This window comes from Hyposmocoma kahamanoa, unplaced genomic scaffold (genome assembly GCF_003589595.1).
Source record: "Hyposmocoma kahamanoa isolate Upper Pololo Valley unplaced genomic scaffold, ASM358959v1 277, whole genome shotgun sequence".
In the NCBI taxonomy this organism is placed as follows: Eukaryota; Metazoa; Arthropoda; class Insecta; order Lepidoptera; family Cosmopterigidae; genus Hyposmocoma; species Hyposmocoma kahamanoa.
Window position 1 is genome coordinate 578,848 of NW_020653774.1, and position 14,605 is coordinate 593,452.

Consider the following 14,605-nt stretch of genomic DNA (forward strand, 5'->3'; position numbering starts at 1 on the left):
CCGCGCCGCGCACCTGGCGCTGCGCTCGCACGCGCGCCGCGGCCGCCTGCCCGCCGCCGACCTGCTGCTGTCCGCCGGCGCCGCGCTGCTGCTGGCCGACCCGCTGCTCTTCCTGGGTGGGTGTCGCGAGACGCGCTCCTCCGGGCGTCGGCGCGGTTATGCGCCTCCGTAAATCCGCGTCTCCGCTCTTTCCCCTAGTCGTTTCGAAATATAACTTTGAGTATATTGTGCCTTCCCGCGCCTGATGCGAACGATGTATAAATACGCCGTGACGCGACGCGTCGCGTGACGCGCTAGTGCATAGATATCCTGAAACGTAGCAGATTTCCAGGAAAATGGAAATTATGATACCTGTAATCCTTTAAGATTTGAAATAAAAAAAATCACCACAATGCGATGAACAACCGGCATAAAATTAGTCAATTTGAAGGTAACACTTACAAAAAACCAAGTAGAGTAACAGATGTCAAGATTTTCTGTTTTAACTGCAACAAGATTATAAAGTTACTGTAACTTTTCCCGAAAAGCAATTTTATAACGAAAAACGCTACATATTTACTACATTTTTCTGCCATAGATATTCTTCCCAATAAAAGTAAAGAAAACTCCTTTTTGAGTATAACGGAACTTAGTGAGCTTTAACCTTTTAACCAACGATATGTAAATTTACCGAAAACATAATTTGTTCATAATTTTGTGCCGTAAGTTATGTGCAATGGCCTTGCAGCCAAAAAATATTGTTTTGTTTCAGGCAAATACTGTGATTTCCACAGACTGTATAAGAACAGGGAGTTCAAGAAAGCTGCAAAACTCTTAGTGTCTCTGATTACATCAAAAATCGCACCAGACTAGTGAGTATTTTTTCGCCAGTCAATAATTACTACAAGAATTAACACTAATAAATTTTGAATTAGGTATCTAAAATAATAAAATCGAGCCATTACCGCCGACTTAGTGTAAGCGACAAAAAACAAATTTTACAGGAGATTTCGTATAAATATTTTTCTACATAGTTTAAAATTAATATAATGAATTTGTAGATTCTAAATATTCTATATTACTATAGAAGCAATGTGTCTAAACTATTTTGTCAATTGTAATTTAAAAGTATGTCCTTGTAACAGTGCAATTTCGTTTGGTAACTTATTGTAAATAATTATACACATGTTGAAGCAGTTAGTTATTCTTATAAATTACTTTATGGCAAGAGGTTAGTATAAAATATTCATAATTCTTGTTCTAGTTTGCCTTTGAATGATTTCACCGCGTGTGTTAAAATATTCAGGATGAGAGTTGATAAATACGCAGATATCCCTCGTGTATGTCCTTCATTCCTTACACAAAAATTCATCTATTTGATACAATTTTGGCAGGAAATATCGGCGAGTCCTTTTATCCACAGTTTAAAATATCACTTGTAGCAAAAAAACACCGTTTAGGTAAAAATGTCGCTTACGGATAAGTCGGCGGTCATGGCTTGAAAGGTACGTCTTGATTATGACGAATACCTGTAACTTTAAACCGCTCAAGGATTTCAGTGCCTTTCTTTGTCTATCCCTTTTTGTTATTGTGTATAATATGACATAAATAAATAAAACTCATATACGTATGTTTCACTTCTTTGCACGGGTTTCATCCAGGGAGAGATTGTAAGATGGTGATTTGTTAATTTATTTAGGTAATATAATAATTTTCTTTGCTCTCAGTTTTTGGGAAACCCTTCTCCTGGACACTTTGCCCCTTTTGGAGTCGGACGAGCCCGTATTCTCATCATCGGACACGTTCGAGATTATGCTCTGCCTTGAACTTCGCTCCGGTGTCTTGAATGGTGAGAAGGCTGACCTGCTGCGATTGGCATTGGCCAGGAACCTCGCGAGGACCTCTTTATGCGACGTAGAAGAGGGGGAATGATCCAAGTTGTCAATTTAGTTATAAGCTAGTTAATTTTGCTTACGACTTGACTTATGATCGAAACCGACGCATTAAACCGACAATTTTATATACAATTGTGTCCGAAATGTGTTCGCTTTCTATCACATTTTGATTTGTCTGACTCAACCCAAGCACAGCTTTTACGCAAAAATGGAAGTGGCGAGAAAAGTTTCGCCGCTTCAGTAACGAGGCTTAGTGTATTTAGGCGAACCAGAAACATTGAGAATTTTTCATAAGGAACATTTTTTCCAATAATGCGCCTGTAAATTTTTGTGTAAGGGATGACTAATACGAATTTTTATGGAATGACTGCCTTCTGGTGTATGCCAAAAACAGTCTGCAGAAGAATGGTTTAATGTCAAGTTTGTTAGTAATAAGTGTATCGTAATTATATTAAGATTGGCTGGTCCAGTTGGTTTTGGAATCTATCACAACAGAAGGTCGAGATGTAAATTTTTTATAATTAATGGATAAGTAAACAAAGACTGCAATAATTGTTATGTACTAAGTTGTGATAGGTAGCCAAATGTTAAGTAAGAAAGAACTAGATACCTATTCATTTCTACGTGTTCCATACACGTGTCAAATGGAGCTTGCATGGCGAGATCAGCTTACATACTTCCGTTCTTTTCAAAATAATCCTACCATGCTGCCATGATATTCTTTAAGACGCCGCGCAAACGCGTGTCTTGTGTTGGTTACAAGCAACTGGCGACTAGAAACAAACATTTTATTATTCAATTTGTATGAAAATAGAATATTCGCTTCTAGTTGCCGGTTGCTTGTATCAAACACAAGATATATAGCTTGCGCGGCGCCTAACTTAACGTGTTGTAATTTGGGGTTGTACCGTTTTTATTATGGAGTATCAGTCAACAAGTTTCAGTATCCGCAGTGGCCGCACAGCTCAGCACCACATGATCGCCTGATCTGATGCATGTATATGTACGTATGTAACAGCATTACAAAGCACAGTCAGGATAGTAGTAAAAATATGATCATTATTGTACAACCAATCAATTACAGACGCCATCTTCACTGTGCTATATATAATATGTACTACGGTATGACTTCACAGATTGGTTTATTAAAGAATATTAAGTTTTGTTATTGTTGTAAATAAAAGAAATATCCTTCTTATGATTTTTCGCCTATGTAAGTATCCAATAATCCACACAATTTTTGATGTAATAACTGTATGTAAGTTTTAGTACATACGTAAGTATTATAAGATTTTGATAACCGCTTTTGTTATTATTACGTAGTGTGAGATTTAAAAATATAGAATCTTTCTTTAATGTAACACTATCCCTAGTTTGCTAATTTTATACCTAAGCTGTATTGAGCAACGTATGCTAAGTTTCATGACATCATTAACTCCCGTGTTATTTGGGTGTCACATTTTGTTAAATGATGGTAGCCACTTGTGTACATGGTAGTCAACATTATTTCAAATGGATACCTACTATTATCACTGGAATCATTTCATTAAAGGTGTTTCCAAAATTTGTTCAGCCCTGTGTGTAATTCTGGATCTTAAGTGATTTCTCAGATTACACACTGAGCTACCTAGGTCATCAAGAAATAGAAAGAGTACATAGAATTGATTTTGTCATGCGCCCATACAGAAATTCATCCAATACATGATTATAAATATCTGCCCAAATATCACAAATTTTTGTAAATTGTTATGAAACCTATGATACAATGTACACACACATAATAAACTGAAAGTGGGATGATGTTGATAGAATGTGTGTTGCTGCATTTTGTAATAAACAATATTTTCATAGAAAACTTGTTTCTTTGCACTGCTTTACATAATCAATGGTTTATGTATACACTCCTTTCCTCTAACCGTAAACTATAGCTGTTCAGTGTAGTAAGTGTTGTGTAAGATGACCTGTGGAATCCAGAATTTGTCCTATTATGAACAAGGGGTATAGAAAAGGGAATGCTTCAGTAGTTGGCAGATAGTAGTAGATTGACAGCAAATATTTACACATAGAAACCTGGAGTTGACTTTATCTTGAGCAAAAAAAGGTCAAATATACCAAGAATCATGAATCACCATGAGGGTGAAGAATTGTTGAACTTAGTGAATTCAGTCTCTGCCATGCAGTGATGATATTATGAGGGGACTTAACGAAATAAATCTGTAAGAAGTACATATTGTTAGTATTTATATTAAAATCGTAACAATCATCACAGACAAATCCAAACTTAAATAATTACGAAAACTTATAGCTACTTATTATTATCGTCAATGACTGTAGCATAATGTTTCTCCATAGAGTCTATTTCGTAAATCTTCGACTTCAGGATGGTGTCGTGTCCCTGGTAGTGAAAGACGGCATAAAATGGTCGGTTCTGCAGCATGTATGGGAACCAAAACCGGTCGTCAGGCCACATTTCTCCGAAAGGCAAGCAGTCGTTATCAAACCATTTTGGACTCATTTCCTCAGTCTCTTGCGGTACCCCCTGCCAGATAGTAGCGCTGAATACTCTTACGTCCATCAACGTAGGTTCACCTTCGAATGTGAATTCCAAGTGTCCCACATTCTTCAGGTCACTAGCCGTCACGGTCACAGCACATTCTTCTTTTAATTCCCTCACAGCTCCGTCTACAATATTTTCATTTGGCTCTACTTTGCCGCCAAAACCATTCCATTTGTTAATTCCAAAACCTCTCTTTTTAAAGCCCAAAAGTACCTGATTTCGAGTTCGCAAGAAAACTAAAGTGTATATTTTCTTTACCCACATATTTTGAGTATTGGATAGCAATGCCACGTGTAGCAATTTATTAATTACTTTCTAATTTTTCGTGCCGTCTCAATAAATTAATATTTACCGGCAGCGTGTTAACGAGTGTTTTGTTTGTTTTGACAACACAGTTTGGCGTTTTGGCGGTCAAGTTAATTTTTTTTTCTTCGTTCCGTTTGGAACAGGCGAAGATCAGAAATCATACTGCAAGGAATGTAATGTCAATATACTTTTTTTAATGGCACTAGACTATTAAAATTAATTTCAAAATAAATGGAAACGGATCGGATACAACCCAAAAAGGACGGGGAAAATGCTCATTAAAAGAATATAAAAATTTAATTATGTTAGAGATGTATAAAACAAGGATAAGTAGACCATGTTGTTTGATGGAGGAAGGAACGATAAAATCGGGCACAATAGAAAAACCCTAACATGCGCTTGTGTTGGATGCATCCAACTAAGGGTCGTATTCTAGAACTCTACTCGATGCTCAAGTCAGGATTTGAGTATGTATAAAGCACTCGAAATCATACTCAAGTCCCTGCCATTAGGGTCGTAATCCCAGTGCTTGTGTTTCCAGTGCAATCCTGACTTGTAGAGTAGAGTTCTAGAATACGACTCTCAGAGTCGTATTCCAGTCAAGTCAGGATTTGAACAGACTTGAGTATGACTTCAAGCACTGGAAATACGACGCTAATGGCTTGCCATTAGCGTCGTATTTCCAGTGCTTGAAGTATTTCCTTGGACTTGAGTATGATTTCGATTGCCTTAAACCATACTCAAATTCTGACTTGAGCATTGAGTAGAGTTCAAGAATACGACACTGAGACACATGTTTGCGCGCAATGTCTGCGAAAACCTTGAACGCTCCGCTGTACGCGACCCGCCGCCGCCACCATTCTGAATTTGTGGCCAAGAAAAATAATGAGATCGAAATCTCGCACACCTCTACATACGCGCTACATAAGATAAGAAGTGTAATTAGGTGGAGGTTATAACTATTATTATAGTTGTAAAATATTAACAGCGATTGAGATGTCTTAAAAAAATCCTACAGACATTTCTTGCATGAGAAGGTTGTAGAACTGCCAGACAAATGAGGTGACAACAGAAAGGAAGGACGAACCTTTATACAACGTGTAACTGAGGTGAGAGATCTCGGAGTTCGTTTCGCTTCTGATCTCAATTTCCGTGACCATATAATTAAAGTCTGCAGAAAAGCTTATAGGAACCTGGGTTTTTTATTACGCCAGTCTCATTCATGGTTTCACAAATTTAGGTGCAGTGAGAGCTTTGTATGAGGCACTGTAAAAAAAGTAAAAAGTCCCTTGGAATGCAATGCATTTATAAGGAGTCCACACAAAAAAAGTATAATTGATGTTGGAGCGAATACAGAACACGTTTACACGTTTTCTGTATCTTAAACTATAATATGGTGTGTACCCGTTCTACCCATAAATGTATTCTACTTTGTTTGTGCTCGGTATGGTGGGTTCCATACAACAAATTGGAAGTCAGAGGGGACTTTAAGTTTGGTTAAGTATGTATCTATGCTATTGCGTGACTGGGTATCCAACCTACCAGTGTTGCAGTTAGTGGAGCTGTGTGCACCGGACCAATACGTGTGGCGGCGGCGACAGCCTCCTCTGTTCGCGTTACCGCGAGCGTGCACGAACTTGTTAAAAGAAGCACCCTTTACCCGAACGTTGCGTAACCTTTAGGTTATCACTAATTTCGTGGATAAATTCTGTTGTTCATAGAACGAATTCGTAAAAGCGGCTTTGTGGGTTTTGTGTTACCATAATAATAATAATAATTTTTTAAGTAGTTATTAAGTTTGCTACTATCCAAATTAAAGGTAAGTAAGACTTGTCGTCGACACTATCGTATTAGTATAACCTGTAATGATAGCTGTTAGTTGGAAATAAATAAATTATTAAGGTACAAATTTGTGTTATGCAAATATGGAAACGGGCGAGGACGCCGGACGCCGGACGTCAGACTAGACATGGGGAATAGCGTTACATTTCTATCGCCGTGACTGTCGTTCGGGTTCCAAAAACATCACCGTGATTTTGTCACGACTGTTACTTCCGTGGCCTTGTCACGCATATAACTTACATAACGATATACGGTTTTAGCCAGCGGCTTCTTTCTAATACTTATAGCCGTTTTTTATAGAATGATTTAAGTTTTTACTCCCTTTGTAATAAGTTTCAATTCCATTCAAAAAGTTGATTTTGTATTTAATGTAATTTTGTTTGTTACTTATTTAATGCGAATCTTTGGTTTGTTAAAAATAGCAATAAAGTGTAATGTAATTATATTTCTAGTAGAGTACACAAAGTAGATTATACATAAATATAAAATACCAACTCTTCCTATAATAAAACAAATATACAAAAATATGTTACTTTGTTAATAAATAGGTTTATAGTAATTGCTGTAGATTTTTTTCATCCGCCCTTTCTAGTTATAATAAGCACCTACGACTCTTGTGAGTGAGCAAAGAAAGTCATCCTATCTCACACATTCCCATTGGCGAAATGGCCCGATTTGAAGAGAACTACAACGAGTGGCGCGCTCAGTCACCACGGAACGAAGATTGCGCATTGTATCAAATACGTATGTCGTGATGTGAGTGACGGGGATAGCTATTGGAACGGAGGAACACCGATGTGACTTCGGAACGAGACACACGGTGATACTGTTTGACGGCGGATCATCGTGATTTTTTCACCGTGACGTTATTTATTACCCGCCTCTACGTCAGACGCCGACCACACTGATCCGGGCGCATTAATGCGAGCGTCGTCGCGCGACGACGCGCGTCGCCATGCGTTGTTGTTGAAAAACAGGACGCGATGCGACGCTTCGACTCTGCGCCAATGTGAGTTGAGCCTTAATCTCGCATTGTTTCCACGTCACAATTCGTAAATGATGGTAGTCACTCGTGTACGTGGTAGTGAACATTATTTCAAATGGCGACAATCCTGACTGTAATTATTTCACTAACGGTGGAAAAAATTTAGTTCTTAACCTCCTATTTATGTAAATAATTATTTAATTTGAATTTGTTCTAAGTTTTAAGCTTTTGTTTTGTATTTATTAGTGTTAAAATGTTTTCGCCTGAAGGACTTTGCAATAAATAAATAAAAAAAATCATTTCACTAGAAGTGTTTCCAAAATTGGTTCAGCCCTAAATGGAATTCTGGATCTTATGTTATTTCTAGGATTACGTAAATGTTGAAATACCTAGGTTTTCAAGAAATAATAAAGTGTTACACAATATATTCTAAAAATAAAAAAAAAACCCATACATATAATGCATGCAAACATTTTACGCCGACGAAGTCGCGGGCAGCAACTGGTTATTACAATCTATAGCAAACATAATTTTTCAATTACTTGTATTGTTTGTTGGTAGGTCAATGGTTATGTAAAATAAAAAAAAAAACAATAAAAATTAAAATGATAACAAAATGTCGTTAATGTGTTGATGGGTTGAGGGTTTCCAGTGAATGTATGTTTTTAACCGACTTCAAAAAAAGGTTTTTATGTATGTTACGCGATAACTCTGGTATTTGTGAACCGATTTTGATGATTCTTTTTTTGTTGTAAAGATAGGAATCAATGGAACCTCCACTTAACAAACTAAGAGACGAATGACGTTTGGGATCGTTTTTTATGTTAATTGATTTTGCGATTAGCACTTCAGGTAAATAATGTAACCACTATATTCAATTGCAAGCTCAGCTAGCCACCCACGATCGGCCAAGTTAATGAAAAATATGAACAGAAACCGTCTTTTTATTGTTAACAGACAAAAATACATTGTTTCTTTAGGGCTTTACACATCTTCCTTGTCAAGAAAAGGTCTACTTTACTGTTCCATACCGTCGTCCTTGTTTACAAAGTTAATTACACTTTCCTCTTGGAGGAATTGCCAATCAATTTTGTTGAGATCGTTAGTAAACTCACTAGTAGGGTCAGAAAACTTGTAACAAGGTTTTTGTACGACTGTTGTAAATATAACACTAGGTACTTACTACTGTTATAAGACCTACGACTTTATTGTATAAACGTGGAATTGACAATAATTTAACCATTTTTCATTAATTAAGTGTAACGTGTTGCCAAAGTCAAAGTATCATTTATTCCATACCTAGGTAAATTTGTTGCACTCGAAAACTTTATTTTTTAATATTAATTAATACTACTGCTCGTTCACTGCGCTGATCTCCCTGATAAGAACGAGCAAGAATCTCTAGGGGTTGCTCTTTTCAAATAAACTTAAATGCAACGGAATACACTTTGAATCATAATTGTGTGGAATCAAGACTCATGTTGTCCTTCCATACATCTTTATCTAACACACACTCTTCAATTTTGTAATATGACTTTTCAATTAAAATATTTTTAATGTAAGTCCTGCTCTTCTACTAAAATCTGAATGCTTGGATTTTACAAAGGCTGGCGACAGTCACGTAATTTTATCAAAAAAATATTGTGACAGATATAACAATAACACGAGCAACAAAAATAAAGTAGCTATTCTAGACAGTCCACTTCACAAAGTTACAAATTCATTCAATGTATACGCTTCTATAATAAGATTCCGGTTGATGACAAAAATCTGTGTAGTGACCCGTTCAGCTCCTGCGGGTATTCTCGATATACCACAATTTTTTGAATAATATTGTGAGTAGCAATATATAGAATCTGCCTTACATTTAATGAGCAGTAGAGTATAATCAATATGACGATTTCAAATAAATTTCCTAACCGATGAAGTAAAGATTATTTAACTTTGACTTTGAAAAGTTGACAAGTTGTCAGGGCGCAACATGGAACGGTCAATTTCTTCCCACTCATTGCTGGTGAAGTAGTTCGCTAAAACAACACTTAAACTAATTGTTAACCGAACTAAAAGTGAAATAATCACGATATTTTTGGGTCCGATGTCGATAGCCCCCTACAAAACAAACGTTAGCATTTCGTTAATCTCCTTACAACTTTGTTGGGTTGTAAGTGCGTTTTATTGTTCCCAAACGAGTGGAAAAAAGTTTAGTTTTGGGTTTTTTTTGTTATATTGTATATTGATTTATGTATCTTTAAACCCATATACCTACTTCAAACTGTTATAGACGCAGGACTCTTAAGCAAAGGGTTATGTCTGTTGCCCTCCGCGGTGGCTCTATTTAAACTACCTATTTTTTAACCGATTTTAAAAAGGAGGAGGTTCTCAATTCGTCTGTATTGACACCTTCTTGTCCTCCCTGTAATAAAAACCGCTTCTTTGACCACAGCACTTATGTAACGGCAACCAGAATTTACAACAGAATCCCGATTGACATTATATATTTGTTAGAAAGGGGGTGCCTCAGTATTGGTCCCGTTTAAATTTGATGAAAATATTCCACCTCAAAGGGTGGCAAACTAGGGGATGAATCCGCTTTCCGGTAACCGATTTCAATAAAACTTCGCAAATAGATGATAATTCCATAAATCTTTGAGTCGGTTTTTAGTAAAATAAATAGTAAAAAAATTTACTATTTATTTTACTAAATTATTCAATGGTCAATCAGCATGTTAGTTTGGAATCATTCCAGAAGTCAAGTTGGTAAAAAAATACAAACATTTGTGGTATCGGTCTAGTATAATGAAAGAAGTGCGGTGATAGTTTACTGGTAGAACGGTTGTTTCTCAACTGGGAGTCCTTATAACTTTAATTTCTAAGCTACGTACTTTGGGAATGTTTAAAGCAATAACTTAAAATAGTAAATTTAAAACAATAATAGTAGCAGTAGGGCTCCTTGTGAAAGAGTTCGTTCAGGGAAGTACTGCCATCTTACCTATTTCTGCCGCCAAGCAGTAATGTCAGCATTACTGCGTTCCGGTTTTAAAGGGTAAGGGTGCTGGTGAAATTACAGGCACATGGAACTTGTCAAGTTATGTCTCAGGATGTCGGGCAAAGTGGCAGTGCCTCTAAGATATTTGCGATTTAAAGCTCTGAGTGGCACTGCAACTGTCATGGATAGACGTGTCGCTTACCACCAGGCGCACGACTTGTTTATTCCGTTGCTATAGTTCTGTAATAATTTGGTATTAAAAAAAAAGAAAGCTCGCTACCGGTTAAGGAAAACATTGATGAGTTTTCAACTCGTGGAGAATTGTGTCCAAAGCCTTCTTCTTAGAGGAGATTCATACCCTCAGTGTGATGTATATAGAGTTGACGTAGCTGATGATGAACTAAATCCTTTGAGTACCCAGGGCTTCAAAAGCCAAAAAATGAAGCCCAGCGTCCAACTTAAGTATTTTAAGTGTGAGATAAACAAGTTGCAGTTATCACGAAAATAATGCTCCGGACAAGTAAGTGTAGATGGAGAGTCAAAGTAAAGTCGTCTTCATTTCATAGAAAAGCAAATTACACTTGAAATTGCCATACTGATTAAACTCTACTGCTACTGCCATTCGTAAGGCAGATTCCCCTGAGGAGAATGAGCAAGAAACTAACGACGAAAAAAACATTTGAATACATTTATCATTACAATATTTAATTTAAACATCTTAGATCGAGAATACCTGAACGAGCTAAGCGGGTCACTACCACGGATTTTTGTCGTCCAAGTACGCAGAAGCTGTATAATAAATAACGTTTAGTATAATGTTTTTGTTCGACAATAGTTTTAAACCTCGCAAATGGCAAATTTTGAATATCAATCGGAATCTTATTATAGAAGCGTAACACATTGCCCCATAAAAATGAATTTGAAACTTTATGAAGGCGATTGTCAAGAACAGCTATTTATATTTATTCCTCGTGTTAATGTTACGTCTGTCACTATTTTTCGTAAAAAAATTAATATTTTGTGTTAACGTGAATAACACTTTCATAAATGTACTGTGACGTGTAAGAATGTTAATCTCTTTAAATTTATCTCTCAAAGACACTCTGGGGCTCTGATTTGAAATTGCCCTAACCGCACGTTTCGCACGTCGAGGAAATACGACGTCCATTTGGACAAGTGTATGGCGACAAGAGCGAGAGAGACGAGTCCCGGGAACTTTGCTATTTTCAACAAAAGTAATTAAATAGCTGTCCGTGGCAGAAGAGGGTTGTGATTTTTTTTTAAAGAAAATTGGAATAGTTCTTGCTTTTGATAAACAGAACGATAATATAATATAAGCGAGCGAAGTTGTAGGTTGTAGTTTTGAATAAAACTTTGCCTGCTGGGAATTGGAGAAGCCAAGTGAAGCACCACCCTTTTATAAATGGCGGTTCAATTTGCTTTTAATATAAAGTTCAAATTTGCTGGTTCCTATTTTTATGAATAGACTAATCAATAAGCAAAAGGCTACGAAACGGCCAAGATACAATAGGGCCAAAAAAAGAACTCGTTTTTTAAACATGTAATTAAATTAATACTAGTAATTACGAACACACTGATAGCCCCGCACTAGGGAAACCCTGTGTCGCGGGTGTCATGGACAAATAAACGCGCAACCCCAAATTACATCCAAACTCACGAGAGAAATAAACGTAGGCCATACAAATATTTCTATAGAATAAAGAAACGACGCAGACCAGAATGGTAACCGTTCTACAAAAGAGGCAGCAAACATTTAATTAATTAAGTAAATGTTTTATTGTTAGGTTAATAGCGAAACTTGTGAACAGGCATAAAATATTATATAGACGATGTAAAGTCGTGCATAATCGGAAATATTGAAATAAAAAAAAAGGATAAATATAAAAATTTTGTGAAAATTTCTGATTGGCGCACGTTATATAAGTTGAAGCGCGTGTGTTGAACGTTTTTTCATGCAGTTCATTTTAAACATGATTAATAAAATAAATAACACGAGCGCAATATACCCGACATGTGTTTCCAGGGCCCAGGTTCGATTCCCGGGCCGGGAGAAATACGTGTATGGGCCTACATTTATTTCTCTCGAGAGTTTGGGTGTAATTTGTGGTTGTCTATGTGTGCGTCCATGGCACCCGCGACACAGGGTTTCCCTTGTGCGGGGCTATGTTGAGTGTGTGTGTTATTATTATTATAATTATTAAAAGGACTTTTATTATGTGAAAATTTTAAAAGTAATACAAACTATATGAAAAATGATGTACTAAGTGAAATTTTAGAACTCTCAAGTATTTAGGTAAGTGTTGTGTATCCGTTGCTAAGTAAACATACTTGTTTTGTCATTCTATGATGAATATAAAATGTATTTATTACATAATTTAATTTTTGTTATTTTACGTGTTTAATATTTTGGCGACGATGTCGTTTGATTTATAGAAACGTACATGTGCACGAGCCACCTTACGCGATGTGCTAACAAAAACTAACAACGCATTTCAAGAGGAACTAAATATACATACTTCCGAAGAATTAATAACACGGCTTCTTACGGTACAAAATACATAATGATGGATTACAAAACATGCAATGCCGAATTAAGGCAGTCGCACACAGGTATGAAATTGACGAGATTTATACCTATTTATGTACGAAAATTTTACGATTGCTGAACATGCTCGAATCCGAAGCATTACGTAACGTACCTCCCGCGACTCAAGCAGCTTCCGTCCCGAACGCCCCGCGCGAAGTACAACCCAGAATGAATTTTCAACCATTTCAAAAGAAGTAAAGCTTCAAAAACTTCGTAAAACGGATTTCGGTTTACATACATATATTATGTTCAACAACGTAACTGATCCTGGAACCCTATAGCTAAGATCTTTGCGGCGAAATCCGGACTTAGAAACACCCCAGAACCTTCGGGAGTGACGCCTCATGATCTTATATTTAACTGGCAAGTGTGTACCAGGCTACATGCAATGATGAGGAAACCTTCATATCTAACTAACCAGGGTATTCAAAGCGGGAGTTCGAGCGCAGGCTCGCATCTACACTTCAGACCCTAGATGGGAGTTTAGCGTGGTAACACGACGCCGCGGACGGCTCCACTACGAGATGCAAATGGATAACGGCCTTGTGTGGGTTCGCCACTTAGACCAAATTCTGCAAACTCCTATGGTACTGAGTTAAGGATTTGGGGCGGAGGATTGACGTGTATCTGTTACTAAGTAACCATACTTGTTTAGTCACTCTATTATTGACTGATGAACATAAAATGTATTACATAATTTTATTTTGATATTTTACGTGTTATTAAGCACAATACATTTATCAGCAATATCGTTCGTAGCATCTTTAAACCTCTCTCCAGAAAAGTTATTATTTTGCATATGTGATCCTATACACCAAAGTTACTACTGATACTTAATTCAGTGTATTTCTCGACATAATGTAAAACATTTCACACACCGATCTATGTACCTATACTTCTTCTTTATTCATTCCTAGAAAACGCGGCTGCATATCAAGCGAAATGTAGAGTTGGTATTTCGTTTAGTTACTTGTAGAGTTTGCAAGTGCAAACTAATTATTTCTACATTGAAGTACAGTTTGTACAAGTCGTATAATCAATTCAGTGCAAGAGAGCGATGCACGCGATTTAAGCCATTCTTTGCAAAGATTTCGTGTCACGTTATTACCTGTCTAACTTGGAATACCTAATAATGAAGATTGGTTTTTGAAAAGAAATTTCCTCGAGTTTCGTCTTACATTAGTGAGTATTTACATTGAAATTGTATATTTATATATACCTTCGACCAATTTTTAATAATAGTGACTCTATTACATTTAAAAAAATATTATGTTGTCTTTCCCACAAGATTCGTATATTTAATTCGCATTTGGCAGACACTCCTGGTCTCCTAAATTCTTTAAAGGCATCTCTACTCGAGTTCATTAAATGGAAACTTAACCTTTGTAAAATTATAAATACTTTTTACATAATTATTCACATATCGTATTTATAGTTTTACTTATAT

At 36.6% G+C, this 14,605-nt stretch overlaps 2 protein-coding genes across 2 annotated transcripts in view; one reads left to right on the forward strand and one right to left on the reverse strand.

The window, feature by feature from the left end:
- Window positions 1–3,720, forward strand: part of LOC113229093 (nuclear pore complex protein Nup85) — a 5,860-nt gene extending 2,140 nt beyond the window's left edge. The window contains exons 4-6 of the mRNA XM_026462586.1: window positions 8–116; window positions 752–851; window positions 1,707–3,720. Coding sequence (XP_026318371.1) covers window positions 8–116; window positions 752–851; window positions 1,707–1,911 — 414 coding nt within the window. The 3' untranslated portion in view covers window positions 1,912–3,720. The remainder of the gene's footprint in view (window positions 1–7; window positions 117–751; window positions 852–1,706) is intronic.
- A 380-nt stretch (window positions 3,721–4,100) lies between these two features.
- On the reverse strand, window positions 4,101–4,786 carry LOC113229116 (7,8-dihydro-8-oxoguanine triphosphatase-like). The gene has a single exon (XM_026462612.1). It carries the CDS (start codon window positions 4,693–4,695, stop codon window positions 4,180–4,182), a length of 516 nt encoding a protein of 171 aa, XP_026318397.1. The 5' UTR covers window positions 4,696–4,786; the 3' UTR covers window positions 4,101–4,179.
- Window positions 4,787–14,605: the final 9,819 nt, after the last annotated feature.

Coding starts and splice junctions, on each gene's coding strand:
- LOC113229116 (XM_026462612.1), bottom strand. CDS start 4,695: ATGTGGGTAAAGAAAATATACACTTTAGTTTTCTTGCGAACTCGAAAT.